Source organism: Lissotriton vulgaris, chromosome 4_1 (genome assembly GCF_964263255.1).
Source record: "Lissotriton vulgaris chromosome 4_1, aLisVul1.2, whole genome shotgun sequence".
Classification (NCBI taxonomy): Eukaryota; Metazoa; Chordata; class Amphibia; order Caudata; family Salamandridae; genus Lissotriton; species Lissotriton vulgaris.
In genome coordinates this window covers 552,258,195-552,279,125 of record NC_141691.1, presented here as the reverse complement: position 1 = coordinate 552,279,125, position 20,931 = coordinate 552,258,195, and the positions used below count along the sequence as shown (strand labels likewise).

General features: G+C 50.4%; 1 protein-coding gene across 48 annotated transcripts in view; it reads left to right on the top strand.

Moving 5' to 3' along the window:
• CLASP2 (cytoplasmic linker associated protein 2) overlaps positions 1 to 20,931 on the top strand; it is a 1,795,600-nt gene that overhangs the window by 1,689,412 nt on the left and 85,257 nt on the right. For all 48 annotated transcript variants that reach the window (XM_086964693.1, XM_086964694.1, XM_086964709.1 and 45 more), the window contains one exon: positions 6,644 to 6,837. In XM_086964693.1, coding sequence (XP_086820819.1) covers positions 6,644 to 6,837 — 194 coding nt within the window. The remainder of the gene's footprint in view (positions 1 to 6,643; positions 6,838 to 20,931) is intronic.

Genomic DNA, 20,931 nt, shown 5'->3' with positions numbered 1-20,931 from the left:
ACTGCATGTAAGAGTTTGCTTTGAGTGCACAAGACCAATCTCATAAAAAAACAGCAACCAATAACACCGAAGTAGCCATTAACCTTGGGTCCTGGAGCAGCGTGCTGCCCTGTGTAAAGCACTTCCAACGCCTCATCAGGGGTAGTAAGCTCTATATAAATGAAATTACAATACAAAACAATATATTTCGCCTCACCACTTCTTCTCCAACCATGTTGCACCCGCATCATCATGGTGTGTTTTCTGGAAGAGTTCAAAAAGAACAATAGATGGACAGAATGCAGAAAAAGTCATACATACACACCAGCACCGTTTCCTCTACGGCGCACACGCACACCTCCCCTGACGTCAGCGCGCACCACCTCGCGTGGAGCGCGCACACAGGACTTCTATAGAGAGTCACGCCGCCAGCCGTTTTAAAGAAGCGAGAAGCGCGATTCTTGCAGTGGCGGCAGAGCAGGCGTGAAGAGTGCAGGTAAGGAGGCGGGGGGCTGGTGGGGATTGTGGCGCTTGAGGTTATGTGGGAGCGTGGGGCAGACTGTGGCCTTTTGTTTAAGTATTGCTGTTAATCAGAGCCCCTTCACGGGCTCCGATTAACAGCAATACTTAAACAATAGGCCACATTCTGCCCGGCGCTTTACTAACAAAAGCGTACTCAGTTTCCAAACACAGCGCGTACTTTAGCACACGCTGTGTTTGGAAACTGTCTCTACGCTTTTGTTAGTAAAGCGCGTGGCAGCCCGTGAAGGGGTGGGGACAGAGGGCATAAAGGCACAAAAAAAGAGTGGGACAGAGGGCATAAAGGCACAAAAAACTAGTGGGAAAGTGGGCATAAAGGCACACAAAACAAGTGGAACGCAGGACAGAAAGGCACAAAAACGAGTGAAACAGAGGGCCGAAAGGCACAAAAAAACAGTGGAACAGATGCCAGAAAGGCACAAAAAACGAGTGGGACCGAGGGCAGAAAGGCACAAAAAACGAGTGGAACACAGGAAAGAAAGGCACAAAAAACGAGTGGGACAGAAGGGAGAAAAAGGACAGAAAGGCACAAAAAACGAGTGGAACACAGGACAGAAAGGCACAAAAAACGAGTGGGACAGAGGGCATAAAGGCACAAAAAACGAGTGGAACACAGGACAAAAAAGCACAAAAAACGAGTGGGACAGAGGGCAGAAAGGCACAAAAAACGAGGGGAAAACGAAGTGGAACAGAGGGCAGAAAGGCACAAAATACAAGTGGAACAGAGGGCAGAAGGGCACAAAAAACGAGTGGCACAGAGGGCAGTAAGGCCCAAAAAACTAATGGAACAGAGGGCAGAAAGGCACAAAAAACGAGTGGAACAGTGGGCAGAAAGGCACAAAAAACGAGGGAAAACGAGTGGAACAGAGGCAAAAGGGGCACAAAAACGAGTGGCACAGATCGCAGACGGTCACAAAAAACGAATGTCACAGAGGCAAAATACAGAAATTTAGGGGCAGCTAAGAACAGAAGGCAGAACGGGCAGAGAGGCACGGGGGCAGTGAGGGGAACAAAAGGGAAAACTGGGCAGAGACACGGGCAGCAAGGGATGCAGAAGGAAAGACTGGGCAGCGAGAGCACGGGGACAGCGAGGGGAACATAGGGAAGAAAAAGGGGCACGGACCACGTACAGGCAGCGGGGAAGACAGACAACAGCAGCCACAGACACAACAATGAAAATACAGGCAATACAATAAATTTCCAAACTGCCCTTAAGACCCTTATTGTGGCGCTGTATGTGTGAAAATGTACCATCTTTTCAAGGTAAACGTTTTGAGTGCCATTTGGCGCCGCAGACACGCGCGGTTTAGTTCCTGGCGAACATAGCCATGGTTGCAGCGCACACTCCCCACTGCCGCACACAGAGGAAAAAAATTAGAGGGAACATTGCACCCCAGTACAGAGTTTTGGGCTCACCATGCCATTCTAGTTTGGACCCAGCCATATGCAAATCAGTCCTGACCCTGCGCTCAATCTTAACAGTCCAGCCCAAACTGCCAGGCCAGGTCCTCCCTTGCCTGGAAACAAGCATCCTAGGACTGGTTCCGGGCTTTCAGCCCTCATCAGCCGGGATAGCTTGACTCCAGTGGCATGGAGAGCATGGGACCAAGTCTGGGCACACCCATCCCACTCGGGGTGACAAATGCTTCCTCACCCTAAGTGCGCCGGATTTGCCCAGACGAGGGTCCCGGGCTCACCGTGCCACTGGATTCAAGCTATCCTGGCTGATGAGGGGTGAAACCCCGAGATTTGGTCCTAGGATGCTTGTTTACGATCCAGGGAGGACCTGGCTTGGCAGTTCGGGCTGAACTGTTCCCATGAGGCACAGGGTCAAGACTGAATTGCATATGGCCAGGTCTAATCTGGGGTGGCATGGTGAGCAAATGAACTATGGATTTAACCCAGATTTCTTGACTGGGGGAGAATGTTTTGATTTGTTCTGCATTCCGTCCATGAAATGTGTGTCTTTTGCTTCTGTAAGAGTGCAACACTAATCCTGAGCCTCTTGAGAAATGAGTGCACCCTAAACCGCTTATTTTACGATGCTAGACCCCTTACGTTCCAGGTCAAGAGCCTGTAGGTACTTTGTATTACACTTGGAATGCTTTTGTGTCATCTCTCCCATCCCATGTGATTCCGCATATGTCCTGACTGCCTTCGAACAAAACTCTCAATAAAGCAACGGAAACAAATGCAATAAACAGCTCCCCCCTCTCACGGACACACATAGATGAACTTTCATCATATCTGCGTCCACCCACTGCATGTGCTACATTACCCATATTCGTCCAACTGGGACAGCGAGTACTAAAAGAACTGACCCCCAGCCCACCCATTGATAGCAGCCCCGCCCTGTGGATATCTTCACCATTCAGTATCAGTGATGTTGTAATAATCCCAGTGGGTGAATATAGCAACTGTTAGAGCGACACTCCCTGCTGGGCCCAGTCCAAGGATGGTGCACCTCCATTACTGAGTCCTCTCTGTGCCTACACTGCCCCCATACCAGCATCAGCTGCCGCCTGATAAGGACAGCCATTGGCTGGATTCAGCAGGCAGAAAGGTCTGTGGGACGGCATCTACCACCATGAAGGCTGCAAGTGCCGGGGCTCTGCTGGGGCGATATGATCGTGCCCTATGGGAGTCCCTCCAGCAGTACGCTGAGCTCCTCCCTCGTGACAAGAAAGAGGACTTTCTGAGAGATGGCCTCTTAATGGGTATCTCCAGGGTGAGACCAGGCATCCCCGGCGGTCTGGTGGGGCCGTTAGTGAAGATGAGGCAAGCTAATGCCCAGAGTTGCCGAGTGTGATCACTGATCAGAGTGGGCACCGAGGCGAGAGAATTATCGAGTCCGCTGACCCTGGTCCAGAAACCTGCCGCGCCGGTACCCATTAAGGGACCATCTCTAAGGGAAGCCAGGAAGGGTTTCGCAGCGGTCGAAGCGCCTTGGGACCCTCCGGGTAAGTAGTGCGCTATATAAATGCCTATACATTATACATTTACATACATTTACTAAAGAAAGCCAACTCCGACGCTGCCACTCCGTCCAATTACCACCCTATCTCGCTGCTCCACAACTTTTCAAAAAATTTTGAGAAGCATGTTAATGGCCAGTTGACCTCGAGGGAGAACCATGGCATGTTTCCATTCATGCTGGACTAGGCCCTCCTGTAGAGATGCATTCAAGAGTTCCATGATTGTCAACAGTATGGAGGTGTCGAGTTGTCTCAGCACATGAGGAGGAAGGAGATCGAGGGGGAAACCGGATTTAGTATTCGCCAGAATGTGATTTATGGGAGCTAGGGTCCGAGGGGGGGCTAGGGTTTGGGGATGGAGTCCAGGTTCCCAGTTTGAAGGAAGATCTGATGTTGCCTATAAGTTCTGTGGTATCGGGGACCCGTCTGGCATTGTGCTTGCCCACTGCCGCAAACGAGGTATCTTGTGGGTTTTTGCTTAGCAGCACAGAATGTATATTTTCAACTTTGTTGGTAAAGCAGAGAGCACGTTCTTCACATTGACTATGGGTGTGAGAGGTGGAAATTGTCCCTTTCTCCGAGCTGGATTGCTCTTTTACCACTTTAAATAGAGTTTTGGAGCATTTTTTAGCCTGGGGATTTTTTTGTGAAAACACAATGCTCTGGCCGCTTTACAGAGAGTATGGAATTTACTTAAGGCCTTTTTGTATATCGTTTTTGAATCTTCATTATAGTGTTTCCTCCAGCGCCTTTCTAACGTTTTACACTTAGACGTTTCGCTTTTAAGCCTATTGTGAACCAGGGGGCTGGGGGCAGGTGTCTGCTTGAGTGTTTAGTAAACAAAAGGAGGCATGTTTCTACTGCTTCTAGCATCCTGTTATGGATAAGATTGTGATCTTTAATAGAAATTTGTTTGAGATCAGGACTATTGTCGACCAGAAGCTTATTGAAGGTTGAGACATTAAGCTTAGCCCATCTTCTGATTTACTGTTCCCGCGCCAATTAAATCGGCGGAGGGGGGGGACATCACTTTCAGTGTGAAAGGTACTGCAAAGAGATCCGACCAAGATAGAGGAAGGGCAGGGAGGCTACTGAGGTCTGGCAGATTCGAAAAAATAGGGTCTAGCAGGTGACCGGCTACGTGAGTGGGATCAGATTTACACAATCTCAAATTCCTCACTCTTAAGTCAGCCATAACAGATGAGCTTTTGGTGCATTTAGGGTCATCTAGGTGAAGATTCAGGTCTCCTAGTGTCATAAAATTATCAGCCTTCAATGTGTGAGGGGCTGCTAGGTTTGGGAAGGAGAGCGCCCATGGCCCCGATGGGCCAGGGGGGCGGTACAGCAGTATACCAGGGAATGTAAATTCGGGCGTAAGATTAATTCTAAATAGTAAGGCTTCAGAGTCCAGAGCTGTAAAAATCTTCTATTTTACATTCAAATTAGGTTTTCTAGATGACAGCTACGCCGCCACCTGTTTTTATCTGCCTGTTTTTCCTAATAATAGTGTAGTTAGGCGGAAGAGCCGCAACTCCATCAGGGGCTGAACTTTCCTGTAGCCAGGTTTCTGTTAAAAAAAACAACATCTAGCCGACTATCTGTCAGAAGGTCAAAAATATGGGCTTGGTGTCTGGGCAGGGAGCAACAATTCATATTGTAGAATACATATTCCTTGTGCCATGAACATGCATATCGGAGTGTGTTACTATTGGAATTCCCTGTTAGGTGGGAGCAGCACACGCTTACTTCGTTTTGAAGCTTTCTATTGTGTTCATTGCTTCTAATAGAGGAGGTAAGGGAAAACATGCAATGCTGGCACACAAGAAGGCCCTCCCCTATCTTAAGAATATTGCACTTAGGGAGAGAGGCCGGACGCGACGTCAGCAGTTCCTGTACTGAATTGACTAGTCCCGTCATGTTGGACCTGGATAGGCCCAGACAATCTTGGTTTTGGCACGCCCGCTGCACACATCTGCTCCCCGGCCATTTTATAGAGGGCCGTGGCGTAGCGTGGAGACTAGAGCGCTAACTGTGGTACAAGTGAGGCACCAGCAAAAAGGCCTCCTTGTGGCCGAATGGGGCAGCGGTTAAATTGAAGTCACCTCCCAGTATCAATATTCCCATGGGTAGCTCCAGTAACGGCGTACCCACACGCCAGGGACAGCGGTTAAAGAGAAAAAATTATTAAAATGACGGAACGCCATAGAACAGACTAGATCAGTTAGTTCAATTAAGGATAAAACATGGCTGGTTTACACCTTTTAAAATTAAGTGACTTAAAGAGAGGATTTAAAAATTGAGATCTCTGATCCCAGTAAAGGCCACAAAAGAAGAACATGTGAAGTTGCGATTGAGGAGCAATAGAGTCGCACGGTGGCAGGTTTTTCGCATTATATTCGTTTGATGATGTCTGGACACCCTTAGCAAGTATGGCTCAATGCTGGAGGTGCATAAGGAAAGGGAAGAAAAGATGCAACCAACTCCTTTTGTAATTCAGCCTCTACTCTCACTATCAGAGGACTGGTGTGCGCAGTACCGTTTATTGGGAGGGATTAGCCTCTCCTTTGAGACATCTCTTTCAGATGGCGGGTGTGCATAGTAGGGTGTGTGGATTGACTGGCCTCTCCTTTGCCACCTGTCTCTCAGATATCCAGTGTGTATAGTGGTGATTGGAGAGGAACTTGCCTCTCCTTTCACACCTCTCAGATAAAAGGTGTGTGTAGTAGGGTGTATGGGGAGTGACTGACCTCTCCTTTCAAATATCTTCTCCCAAATGATAGGTGGGCGTAGTAGGGTGTGTGCATGGACTGGCCTCTCCCCCACTGCTTGTCTCAATCCTGTTCACCCACCCACCCACCCTTAATGCCCCAACACCCCAAATACATCGCTCCACTGGCTTTCTGATGTAGGTGAGGGTATGCGTTGTATGAGATGCCAGTAAAAAGATTTGAACCATTAAAAACATCCTGTAATTATTGATGTGTACAAGACAATGAATACTATATTCATTTCTTAAAACCCTTTTGAGTGCCAAATGTAAAAAATACACTGCCGCTCTGGTTGTGTTTTTGAATTGGGTGTTTGATTCTGCTATACGTGGTACCTCCAAAATAACTGACATATTTATATCTACATATATTTTCTTTCAGATGTTTCTTTGGATCATTCTGAGCTTATTTCAGAGCTACTCAAGGAGTTGTCGAATCACAATGAAAGGGTGGAGGAACGAAAGGCAGCACTTTGTGAGCTCCTCAAGTTTAGTCGTGAAGATTCTTTTGGAGTATGGGATGAGCACTTTAAAACAATATTGCTTCTGCTGCTCGAAACACTTGGTGATAAGGAGGTAAGATAACACTTTGTTACATCAGTGATGTAAAATGAGAGATCACAAGCAGTGCATGACGGAGGCACAAATGATAGTTCACTAAGGGCCAGATGTAGGTGTCCAAATACCGGTCGGAAACGGCCGAAAATACTAATTTACGGCCGTTTCCGACCGGTATTTGTACATTGGTATGTAGGGGCCTTAAAAACATACCGATTCGGTAATTTTACCGATTCGGTAAATTTGCTGAATCAGAAAAATTACAGATCGGTAAAATTACCGAATCGGTATTTTCTTATGTAGGTAGCACTGTTTACTGTGCTACAGGCCTTCAGAATTCGGTATTTTACCACCCAATACAATTGGGTGGTAAAATACCGAATTCAGGTGTACATGCACATGTGTGCATGTACACCTGTGCCATGTGACACACAGACATGCCCTTAGGGCATGTATGTGTGTCATATGTCACACAAGCCTGTACTTGGGGTGCTAGAGGGTGTCAAAGTGACACCCCCTGCACCATTACAGGATTCGGTATTTACCGATTCGGTAAATACCGAATCAGTATTTCCCATTGATTCCTATGGGCTTCAAGGCCCATAGGAATCAATGGGCAATACCGATTCGGTATTTACCGAATCAGTAAGTATCGAATCCTACCGATTCGGTAAAAATTACCAAATTTTTACCTACATCTCATTTACCGATTCATAAATACCGAATCGGTAAAATTCGGTATTTAAGAATCGGTAAATGAGATTTACCTACATCTGGCCCTAGGTTATTACTGGCGAATTTCAGTATTTTTTTTTAAAACATTAGTTTTTATCTCATTTGAACACCCAACTACAACGTCTCTTTGTCCCTTGTTTTTTCAGTGAATTCCAGTGCGTTTTTTGAAACATTAGCCTAGATATTATTTCCATGCCTAGCAACTACGTTGCTTTAACATTTTTTCTGAGAATTTCTGTGGGTTTAATCATATTAAAAACAGAGTGCCCAACCACCTTGGGCAACCTTTTGCCAACCCCACTGCTGCGGACAGGGGGGTTGGGCATATACTCTGCTTTTAATATGATTAAAAAATGCAATGCGAAAGGAGTTTTTTCGGTGCATTGGTACCGATACCATGGTACCTCACTGGTGGCCTCGCTGGCTACCACCGAACTGGGTGCTGGTACTGCGATTCTGAGGTTGGCTTTCAGCCAGGCCCTGGACCCAACTCATCGTGGGGTGCCCAACCCATGGCAAAAACCTGCTTCCATCCCTCCCCTCCTAAACAGCCATGGGTACCTTTTGGTTCTGCCAAATATCCCAAGACAGACTTGCATGAAGTTTGTAACCTTTGTGTCTCTCCGGACCACCTAGAAGACTCCTGTCCAGTCCACCAGCGCATAGCTCTGCAGCAGCCTCCAAGCCCTCCTTGTCCGACCTATCAGGGCCACCATTTGCCAGTGGGTGGCAGGATTCGCCATTACCATCCCCAGATTGGATAGGTGGGTATTGCAGATGGTCCAAAGGGGCTACTCCCTCCCCTTCGAGACTACTCCTCCATACATGCCACCTCAATTCCATTGCATGTCGGAGGATCACTTAGCACTTCACCAGGAAGTTATGTCTCTCTTGGCTAAGGGAGCCATTGAGCGAGTTCCTGCCCCAGAAGTAGGTTGTGGTTGTTATTCCCACTACTTTCTGGTGCCCAAGAAGGACAAGGGCCTGCGTCCTATATTGGATCTCATGAAGGTCAACCGCTTCCTCCAGAAGGAGGAGTTCTAAATGTTGACATTGGCTCAGGTCCTGTCTGCCCTCGACCCTGGAAACTGGATGGTATCATTGGACTTGCAGGATGCTTATTTTCACATTCCTGTCCTACCGGCCCACAGGCGTTACCTACGGTTCACAGTAGGTCACGAGCACTTTCAGTTTACCGTCTCCCCTTTGGCCTTAGCAGCGCCCCTCGGGTGTTAGCGAAAGTGATGGCGGTGTCGCAGCTCATCTGTGCAGATCAGGGGTTCCAGTCTTTCCCTATCTTGACGACTGGCTGTTGAAGGCAGGCTTGCCCCAGGCTTCTATCTCCCACCTTCAGACTATGGCCGACCTCCTGCACGCTCTGGGGTTCACCATCAGTGTGCCGAAGTCACACCTGATTCCCTCTCGGAAGCTCCTTTTCATCAGAGGGGTTCAGTTCTGGACACGGCACAGTTTTGGGTTTATCCTCCCGAGCAGCAAGATCTGGATATTCGGGCTATGATTCCAATCTTTCAGCCTCTATCTCCGGTTTCGTTCAGACTGACCCTGAGGCTACTGGGCCTCATGGCCTCCTGCATCCTGCTGGTAGACTATGCCAGGTGGCATATGCAGCCTTTTCAGTGGGACCTGAAGTTCCAATGGGCACAGCATCAGGGAAATCTTTCAGATTGCTTTCAGATCTGAGGTCACTGCACAACAATTGCAATGGTGGCTAACAGGCCAGGATTTGATCAACAGCAGGTCCCTCTCCCTTCCCCAACTAGAGTTCACAGTGGTGACAAATGCATCACTTCTGGGGTGTGGCAGTCACATGGGAGAGGCGGAGATCTGAGGCCTCTGGTCATCAACCTTCTGGAGCTCCTGGAGATTGCTCTTGCACTGAAGGCATTATTTCCTTCTGTCAAAGGAAGAGTAGTGCAGGTGTTCATGGACAACACCAATGCCATGTGGTACTGCAACAAACAGGGCGGGGTGGGGTCGTGGACCGTATGTCCAGAGGCTCTTTGTCTTTTCACATGGTTGGAACATCAGGGCATGTCCCTGGTGGTTCAACATCTGGCAGGGTCCCTGAACGCCAGGGCGGATGAACTCAGCTGCTGGTGCATGATGGATCACGAATTGCGTCTTCACTCGGAGGTGTGGTGCAAGGTCTCTTTCAGCAGTGAGTAGAGTTGCGGTCTTCTGTACGCCTTTCCTTCTATACCACTTCTGCCCAGAGTGCTAAAGAAGATCAAGCGCGACCGGGCCCAAGTAATTCTTGTGGCCTTGGACTGGGCACGAAGAGTATGGTATCCCAAGCTCTTGCACATGGCCATCGATCCTCCGATCAGACTGCCCCTTCGGGAGGATCTTCCGTCTGAGCAGCTTGGGACGGTCCTCCACCCGAACCTGTCCAGCCTCCACTTCCTTGCATGGAGATTGAGTGACGACGGTTGACAGCTTTCGACCTTCCTCCCGAAGTCTGTAACGTTATCTTGGCAGCCAGGCATCCCTCCATGAAAACGGTATACGCCTGTAGATGGAAAACGTTGTGGCATGGTGCACAGCAAAGACTGTGGATCCCCTTTCTTCCCCCCTTTCAGAGGTTTTCCTCTTCATTCGTTCCTTGACCCAGCAGGGCTCTGGGCACTCTCAAGGGTTTCGGTTTTTCTTCGTCTTCCAGATCAACCCTCTTTTCTAGTCCCCTATTGCAAATCGTTTCCTTAAAGGCAGTACTCACTTGTTTCTTCCCATTCCTTTCATAATGCCCTAGTGGGACTTGAACCTGGTTCTGACCTACTTTATGTGCACTCCTTTCGAGCCGCTACATTCCTATCCTCTCTGACTTTTGACACTCAAAACTGCCTTTTTGGTTGCCATCACCTCTGCTCGCAGGGTGAGTGAGCTTCAGACTCTTTCTTCCAAACCTCCTTTCCTGGCTGTTCATCCGGACATGGTTGTCCTTCGCACTAGACCTTCTTTTTTCCCCAAAGTGGTTACCTCTTTCCCCCATAGGACAGACCATCACTTTACCCACCTTCTTCCCACCCCACATCCTTCTAAAGAGGAGGAGTGGCTCTACCATCTGGATCCAAAATGTGCGCTTTCCTTCTACTTGGACCGCACCAAACAATTCCGGGAAGACGACCAGCTCTTTGTTGGTTACGTGGGCGCTAAGAAAGGTCGGGCCGTGCAGAAGCGGGTCATCTCCAGGTGGGTTGTTAAGTGCATCAAAGCCTGCTATTCTTTTGCTAAGGAGCCTCCAGTGGGGCTGCGCACTCATTCCACCAGGGCGACGGCAGCTACTATTGCTTTGGGACAAGGAGTCCCCCTAAATGACATCTGTCAGGCAGCTACGTGGGCATTGCTGCACACGTTTACGAAACACTACTGCCTGTACAGCCAAGTCCGGAGAGACGGCTTCTTTGGCCGTTCTGTTCTCCAGGACTTTCTGGTGTGAACTTAGTTCCCAGACCCACCTCCAGGGTAGGAATCTATAACTAACGTTTTTTTTTCAGATGTACAAGTTACTTACCTGCGGTATCGATATATCTATAAGAAAAATAGGTTTGTTATAGATTCCTTACCGCCCCACCCATCCTCCCCGTTCTGCAAACTGACTTCTAGGGTAAGGGACTCACTTTCAGGACCCTAGTTTTGTGCACCAGTGGTCAGTGTCTTGCATGCCTCTGCGCTTCTGGCGTGGAACGTCGTGTAAAGAACTGATGTCAGTGCGCATGTGCGGCTTCTAAGTAGATACCACAAAGTCAAGCCGGCGATCATGACGCCAATGACGAACGCGGAGTGCAGAGGTACTGCTGAAGAAAAATATTCTCCGGATTCAGTCTGACACCTAGGGGTAATTCTGAGGTGAGGAATCTATAACTAGTGTATGTCTCTAACAGGTATATTGTTACCAAACGTAAGTAACTTGTTCATCAAGCCTCCAATGACAACCTTGCCAAGATGGCTAATATTTACCCACCCTCAGAAAAGCGGTACTCCACTGTTCCCTGTTCATTCACCACCGCTTCGATGGGTTTACCTAGTACCCCCCCTATTAACAGCTGTGAGTTCTTCACTCTCCCTAAACCTTTCCCAGTCAAGTGACCTTCCCACCTTCCCCATAATGTTGCCCTCTGCTAGGCTAGAACCTGTGCATCGCTCCCCTTCTGCTGTGGATCTACCCAACCCTCAGCGCATTGACCTACCCCCCTTGCCAAGACTCCAACCTCGCCAACAAAAGGCCCTCTAGTACTCTCCGATCAGTCTCCTATCCAGGAATTTCTCACCACCACCGTGGACTTCACAGGCCCTGTTCTACCCAACCCTCAGCACTATTGCCTCCCCCCCCCATTACCATGGCTCCAACCTCACCATCAAAAGGTCCTCTAGTACTCTCCAATCAGTCTCCTATCCTGGAACTTATCACCACCAACGTGGTCCCCACAGAAACTCACCAAGTCCCTCCGACGCCACTTGCCTATCCAGCACACCCTACATCCATCGCCCATAATTCAGACTTAGCAGGTCGCCTAGATGATGTCTCTACAACTGCTCAGTCTTACGTCTGAGATACATGACCTAAAAGCCCTCTCAAATGATCTTTTTAACATGTTCAGTTCTTTAAATTGGCCCAGAGGCACCACTGGGGACATGGATCGGGCATTTGTTAGCCCCCTCACTTTCGATACACATTCCCTCGCCAAACTCCACTCCAAGCCCCAGCAGCAATGAGTCCCTCTCGACGTCCACTGATCTCCATGATCATCTCAACTCTTGCTCTTCGCGGACCAAATCTAGCCTGGCCCCGCCGAGTCCTATACACTCCATCCTCTCCTAACACAAATAGAGTCCCTCCCCGCAATCTGCAATCTGGCAACTCTGACAACCTGACCAGGGTAAAAGTCACCCAGACCCCTTCCCCCATAAATCCCCCTCATCTCAAATGTGCAGTATTAAACTGCAGATCAGTCAGAAAACAAGCCTCAGATATCTTTGACCTCATCCAACACAATGACTTAGATATTATCATTCTCACAGAGATTTGGCTAAATCCAGTCTACAAACCTATCCTAGACCTCCTAGTACCTCCCACTTTTGATATAATCAGGCTTGACAGAATTCCGAAGCTGGGTGGGGGTCTAGCCTGTATTTACAGGAGTACTCTCTCGATTTCGCACTTTGAGTCGTCCTCCCATCTTCGTGTGAACACCTGTCTTAGTATTGCAAGTAAGAACCTACAGATCTGTAAACTACACACCTATTACCACCCACCGGGGGACAATCTCCCTTTCATAGAGCAATTAACTGATATCATCGCTAGCAATGTCGACTCTGCTGTGTCACAAATCTTCCTTGGGGACTTCAACCTGCATTGGTCCAACCCCAATGACCCTGCGGTATCCTGCCTTAAGTCCGTTCTAAATGATCATTATTTGATTCAGCACTGTGACCAACAAACCCACATTAAAGGTAAAATTCTAGACCTCATCTCCCAAGAACAGACCATCTCCTTAGAAACTACAACCCTTTGTGATTGGTCAAACCATTACAACATCCTCTTTTATATCAACAGGGAGGTGGTTTTGAAGAAGGGTCAACCTCTCAAATCAAAGATATGGAAAAGGGATCTCGGATCAATACCTTGACAATCTAGTGGCCCAATGTATATCTGTCCTTTCCTCCCAAGCCGACTTGGTCTATGTGCAAACTCTCACGGACTCCTACAACTCGACCATGGCCGTCATCATGGATGACGTTGCTCCATTCCAGCTTAAAAATACAGCATCAAAAATATCCAAACCGTGGTACAATGAGAGCTTAAGCTCGGAACGTCGCAACCTTAGAGCTGTTGAACGCTCCTGGCGATCCAATCCCTCTTCTGACCAATTAAAACTCCTGAGAGAGGTCAGGAGCCTCTACAATAAACAAGTCAAGAGAGCCAAGTCTGACTATTTCAGACTACAATTAGACCAAGCAGCAAACTGCCCCAGGAAACTCTTCGAACTCGTCAAACAGCAGTCGGCTAATGGTCCCATCCTTTCTGATCATTGTGGCAACCCACCCTCCTGTGAGTAATTTGCAGTCTTTTTCACAGAGAAATCACAACTCATCACTATCGACCTAGCCTCTAAGAAGGCGCTATTGCCCTTCTCTATTGCTGCCTCACCCCTTGACGTCTCTGAAAAGTGCAACTCAACTTTCATGATAGCCAAGAACAATGTGTCTTGGTGCACCTTTTCCACTTTTAGTGAAAGTGACATACAAACAATTCTCCAGATTATTAACCCGTCTAACCACTTCAGTGATCCGTTGCTTCCGGCCATCTTCAAGTAAATCAAGAGCGTTCTCATCCCCACCTGGACCAGGATTGTAAATGCTTCTTTATCTCAAGGCTCGATCCCTGACTGCCTAAAAGCGGCCCAGGTCTCACCCATTCTAAAAAAAAACACAATGCTGACAAATCTGATCTCAATATTTTCCGTCCTATCTCTACCATCCCCACTCTAGCGAAAATTCTTGAAAAATGTGTGCAATCCCAACTCTGTGCTCACATAGAGACTTACCAACTTCTTGACCAGCATCAATCTGGGTTTCGGAAGGGACACAGCACCGAATTGGCCCTCACTCTCGTCATGGATGACATTTTGAAAATATTAGACAAAAATAAATCCTGCCTACTGATCCTCCTTGACCTTTCCTCAGCTTTCGACACGGTTAAGCATGGCATCCTCCTATCCATCTTACAAAACAGAATGGGTTTCTCGGATCGGGTGCTTCTATGGTTTTCATCCTTTCTTCGGCATCGAATACAAAGAGTCAAGGCAAATAATTCTCTCTCAGCCCTCTCCAGTACTCATGGGGGTCCCTCAAGGATCCGCCCTTTCTCTGATCCTCTTCAACCTCTTCTTGGAACCTCTAGCTAACATTCTCTTCCACATGTATTGCGACGACACACACCTCTATCTGAAAATTTCATACCAGGAAAGCATCATCTCACTTAACTCGATACTCACGTTTAGGCAAAATTGGTTAACTAAGAACCATCTCCTACTCAACGCTTCCAAAACCGAGTTCATGCTCATATTCCACCCCTTAACCACATCCCCAAGCTAGATCTCTTCCTGTCTCACCTCACTGCTTTCAATTGCACTCAGATCATCATTGATTCAGCCGAATCGCTCTGGGTCACCTTAGACAAGCATCTGAATATGAAGTCTCATATCAGCAATGTATGTAAGGGTGCAAACCACTTGTTGGGAATCCTCAGAAGTATCAAACCTTTCCTGCCTTTAAGTGATTTCAAGCAGGTGGTCCAAGCGCTTGTTTTGCCAAGGTTAGACTATGGCAGTGCTACTCTGTGTGGCCTACCCAAATATGCCTTATCCCCACTCCAGGCATCACTGAAAACCGCTGCTAGATTGGTTACAGGCGCCAAAAGAAATGAGCATATATCCCCAGTCCTTAAATCTCTCAACTGGCTACCCTTTGAAGCCCGAATTCAGCTTAAGATTGCAGTCCTGGCGCACAATGCCCTTCACCTCAATACTCCTACGTACCTGGTGCAAAAACTTGAACTATCTTGTGGTGAGAGGGCATCAAGAAGCGCCTCTACATTCCTCTTGAAACCTCTCGTCCTTAACAAAAAGAGAACTTGTCACCGAGACTTCTCCGGGGCTGCCCAAAAGATATGGAACTCTGCCACCTGAAGTACACAGCCTCTCCTAGATGACGGCGTTCAAATTGGAAGCCAAAAGATTCCTGATGAGCAAATTCTTCCTGTAAGGGGAGGAAGTACATCCAACTCGTCTGACTATGTTCTTTTCACCTTAGTGCCTCCAGCTACAATGGATCATCTCCTCTGTTTTTTGTTTTTTTCCACATGTGGACACCTGTTTACTGTATTATCTTCCTTTTTTTGCTGCTATTTCCCAATTGATGATGATGTTTATACTACCCCCTTGTTCTTTCTTTCTGCCTACTGTAAAGCACTCTGATATCCTTCAGGATCTTGTTCGCGCTATATAAAACTTTATAAATAAAAAATGTTTTAATAAATAAATCAGAACCTAGAGTCAAAAATAGAAAAACACTGGAGCTCACGCCAAAGCTGCCCAGAGAACTGGACTCAACAATACAAACTGCTCTCAACACTTATGAAACGGAGGACCTGCAGATGACTTCTATCTGTGCCTCACAAAACTCAATGGGCAGATCACTGCTGTGGCAGCCCTGCAAAATGGAACTACAGATTTACCTTTTACAATTCTTTGCACATCGTCATGTAGAGCTAAGTGCCAAGATGGACCTCATTGATGCCATAATCTAGGGCAGCTCAGTAGACCGGTTCTGTTCGTGCACACTCATCATTGACAAACTAGCCACACTTCCGGTGGTCTTAATGGAGCTCCTTACCACAGTCAAATGCGAGGCTGACTCCCTTGCGGCCAACAGGCTCCCTGCACATACTCATGAAAGCTAAAGAAACAGACAGGACACCCCACATTACACCAACCAGCACAACTGAAAGTCCCCAACAATACTCCTTCATCTGAAAGAGACACGTTAGTGATAGATTCCTTACCTTAGAATATCCCCAGGCGTCAGACTGGATCCGTAAATTTTTGCGTAGCAGTACCCTTGCGCGTCGGTAGGCGTCGTCTGCGGCTCCGCGTCCGTCGTCTGCGTCGTGGGCGCCGTGATGACGTTGTCGGAGTACTTAAACGCCGCCTCCGCGTGCTGACGTCAGTTCTTTTTTCCGCGCCAGCAAGCGCAGATCTGGAAAAAGCAGTACTTTAGTCACTTTTTGACTAGTCTTTTTGATCTCTTTTGATCATCTTTTCTTGAGTCTTCCGACTCCGGACTGTGCCTAGGGATCCCTGGTTTCAAGTCCTGTGAGGATTGCGACCGACTGTTGTCGGTCACGGACCCTCACCGTCGGTGTCTCCACTGTCTCGGCGTCGACCACGACGACAAGGCCTGCCTCGACTGCCGGGCCCTTACTTCGAAAGCTAAGCGGGAGCGGTCCCGCAAGGGACTCGAACTCCGGCAGTCGGCCCGCGCCGCGAGAGGTCCCGGTCCCACAGGAGGTCGAGGAACAGGTCGCAGTGTCGGAGCCATCACAGCTCCGAGAGTCGGCATCACTCCTCCGGGTCGAAATCGTCGTCAGGTAAGCACAAGAAGTCAAAGAGACGTCATCGCTCTTCCGACTCCCTCTGACGCTCGCGCAATGCGGCCGGGGGTTCGGGTGACACCGCCCACGCGGCTCCATCGGAGTCACGGGCGTCGCGGCCTGCTCCACACCCTCCGGTCCCTGGGCAAGTCGCGACGCCGGGGGAGATCGAGCGCTTCCTCATGGCCATGAGGAACCTCTCTTACCCGACGGGTTCCGCGGCGCCTTCAGGCCCAGCGGACCCGTCTGGGGCCCCTAGCGGGTCGGGGGCTTCAGCCCCGACGCCGTCAGGTGCTTCGGCCCCAACGCCGCCGGCGCCTTCGGGCCCAGCCCGCAGTACCCCACTGGATCCGCTTCGGGATCCGGGTCGTCGCCGGTTGACCTAACGACCTCACCGGCGCCGGTCCCTCAGGTGTCACCTCCGGCGCCGTCCTCGAGCGGCGCTGTCCCCGATGCCTCCCTCGCTCCGGTTCCGGCGTAGGAACAGCGCCGCTGGGCGCCGCTTTCGATGCCGCTTGGGGAGTTTACCTTCTATGAATCGGCCTCATCGTTTGACAACCCTGACTATCAGGGGATGGGTGAAGAGGAGTATTGGGAGGGGTCTGAGGACCCTCTGACCCGAGAGTGTCAGTCTCAAGAGGACTGGACAGGTGGACTTGGGGATGCCAGTGGTCTGGACACATCACCAGACACTGGCTTTGTCTCACCTCTTACCGTGGCTACGAAGGAGGGGGCAACCTACAGTGTGGTGTTGATGAGGGCAGCCAAGGCCTTAGGCCTTGAGCTCCCCGTCGCGGCCGTGAGGACTAACCTCCTCACTGAGGTCCTTAAACCGCAGTCCAGCTCGGCCGAGCCTCTGCTGCCGTTTAATGAGGCCTTGACCAACGTTCTTTTGGGCACTTGGTCCAGGCCCGCTACGGGTTCGCCCGTAGATAGGAACGTGGCCAGACGCCACCGCCCGGCCCCGGGCGACCCATGTTTCCTGTCCACCCACCCCATCCCCGAGAGCCTGGTCATCCAGGGATCAAATTCCCAGACCGCATTCCCGTCGGCTCCGCCGGACAGGGAATCCAAAAGGTATGAGCAATACGGCAAAAAGGTATTCTCCTCCCTTAGTCTGGGACTGCAGTCTTCCAACACCGCATGCCTCTTGGGCCGCTACACCCACTCTCTGTGGGATGCGGTCGCGGAATTGCAGCCAGAGTGTCCGTTGGAGGTATGGGCCAAACTCGGCCAAGCCCTTGTGGAAGGCCGGGATGCAGCGAAATATTCTATCCGGTGTGGGCTGGATACCACCGACTCATTAGGTAGAGCGATAGCAACGACAGTGGCGATTCGTCGCCACGCCTGGTTGAGGTCCGCCAAATTTTCGGCCGATGTCCAGAATACACTGATGGACATGCCGTTTGATGGCCGTCGCCTTTTTGGCGACAAGGCAGACCATGCGCTTGAGCGCTTTAAGGACTCCAGGGCTACGGCCAAGTCCTTGGGTCTCTCAGCCCCGCGCCAAGCAAACGGGTGCCTTTCGCTCCTTTCGTGGCCAAGGAAGGGGCTCCCCCACAGGTGCTGCCAGCCACGCACCGCAGACTAACATACAGCGCGTGGCGGCCGTGGAAATCGCCGTGGAGGCGGTCGGGAACAACGGCGAGGCCAGTCCACACCCTCTCCCGCAGCATCCGCCTCAAAACCCTCCTAGTCCATGCTTTTCGGCCCATGTGACGCCAGTGGGGGGCAGGGTTCACCATCACCACTCCCACTGGCGCACTGTCACTTCGGACAGGTGGGTGCTGCAAATCGTCCGAAGGGGCTACTCCCTCCCCTTCGAGACGACCCCTCAAGCCATGCCACCGCAACACCACCGCGTATCGGGGGATCATTTGCGGCTTCTGCAGGAGGACGTTTCGGCCCTCTTGGCCAAGGGGGCCATCGAGCGCGTTCCTGGGCCAGAAGTAGGATGTGGTTGCTACTCCCACTACTTTCTGGTACCCAAGAAGGGCAAAAGGGGCTTACGCCCTATCTTGGACCTACGGAACGTCAACGGCTTCCTCCGGAAGGAGAAGTTCAAAATGCTGACTCTGGCTCAGGTCTTAGCTGCCCTGAACCCAGGAGACTGGATGGTAGCGTTGGACTTGCAGGAAGCTTATTTCTACATCCCCGTCCTGCAGGCCCACCGGCGCCTCCTGCGGTTCACGGTAGGCCACGAGCACTTTCAGTTTACCGTGCTCCCCTTCGGCCTTACCAGCGCCCCACGGGTATTCACTAAAGTGATGGCGGTGGTCGCAGCTCATCTGCGCAAGTTAGGGGTTTCAGTCTTCCCCTACCTCGACGACTGGTTGTTGAAGGCGGGCTCACCCCAGACAGTCGTCAGCCACCTCCAGACAATGGAAGATCTCTTGCACCAGCTGGGGTTCTCCATCAATGTGCCGAAGTCACACCTGTGCCCCTCTCAGAAGCTCCTTTTCATCGGAGCGGTTCTCGACTCGGCGCAGTTTCGGGTTTACCCACCCGAACAGCGGGTTTGGGATATACAGGCACTGATTCCAATCTTTCAGCCTTTATCCCGAGTTTCGGTCAGGTTGACGCTGCGGCTTCTGGGGCTGATGGCTTCTTGCATCCTTCTGGTGCATCACGCCCGTTGGAGGATGCGGGCTCTGCAGTGGGACCTGAAGTTTCAGTGGGCCCAGCATCAGGGCAACCTGTCCGACCATGTCCTGATCTCGGAGCGCACTGCGAGGCAGCTGCAGTGGTGGCTCACGGACCGCGATTGGGTCATCGGCAGATCCCTCTCCCTTCCCCAACCGGAGCACGTAGTTGTGACGGACGCGTCCTTCCAGGGCTGGGGAGGCCACATGGGAGAGGCGGAGATCAGAAGCCTCTGGTCTCCGGCGGAGTCCCGGCTCCATATCAACCTTTTGGAGCTGCGGGCGATTTGTCTAGCACTGAAGGCATTCCTCCCCTCTGTCCGGGGGAGTGTAGTGCAGGTGTTAACAGACAACACCACCGCCATGTGGTACTGCAACAAACAGGGCGGGTTCGGGTCGTGGACCCTCTGCCAGGAGGCTCTGCGCCTTTGGCAGTGGCTGGAACATCCTGGTGGTTCAACACCTGGCAGGTTCTCTGAATGCCTGGGCGGACGAACTCAGCCGCCGGTGCATGATGGATCACGAATGGCGTCTGAACTCCGACGTGGTGCAAGGCCTCTTTCGGCAGTGGGGAGAGCCTTCCGAAGAGAACGCGCAATGTCATCAGTTCTGCGCGTTGGAATTACCAAGGCGGCACTCGCTCGGAGACGCTTTTCGTCGCAAGTGGAGTTGCGGTCTGTTTTTGTACGCCTTTCCGCCTATACCACTTCTGCCCAGAGTGCTGAAGAAGATCAAGCGCGACCGGGCCCAAGTCATCCTTGTGGCTCCGGACTGGGCACGAAGGTACTGGTATCCCGAGCGACTCAGTATGTCAGACGATCCCCCGGTTCGTCTGCCTCTTCAGGAGGACCTTCTGTCGCAGCAGCAGGGGACGGTCCTCCAACCGAACCTGTCCAGTTTCCACCTCCATGCTTGGAGATTGAGCGGCGACAGTTGAGGCCATTTGACTTACCTCCTGAAGTCTGTAACATCATTCTGGCAGCCAGGCGTCCCTCCACAAAGTCGGTATACGCCTGCAGGTGGAACAGATTTGTGGCATGGTGCACAGCAAGGGCTGTGGATCCTCTCTCTGCCCCTCTTTCTGAGGTTCTTCTCTTCCTTCTTTCTCTTGCCCAGCAGGGCTCTGCTCTGGGCACTATCAAGGGCTACCTTTCTGCCCTTTCAGCCTTTCTAAGGCTGCCTGATCAACCTTCTTTGTTCAAGTCTCCTGTTGTTAATCGATTCCTGAAAGGCATCACACATACGTTTCCTCCTGTTCCCTTTGTGATGCCTCAGTGGGACTTGAACCTGGTTCTTACTTTTCTGATGTGCGCTCCCTTTGAGCCACTTCACAACTTTCCTATCCGCCTTCTTACATTGAAGACTGCCTTCCTGGTTGCCATCACCTCTGCCAGGAGAGTGAGTGAGCTCCAGGCTCTATCCTCTAAACCTCCTTTCCTTTCGGTCCATCCGGACAAGGTTGTTGTGAGAAATTGGCCTGATATGCAGTGCTCACTATTCTAGTGATCACTATGTATCAGTCCAAATGACCCTTATTGATGATTGGTTGTAGGTCAACCATAG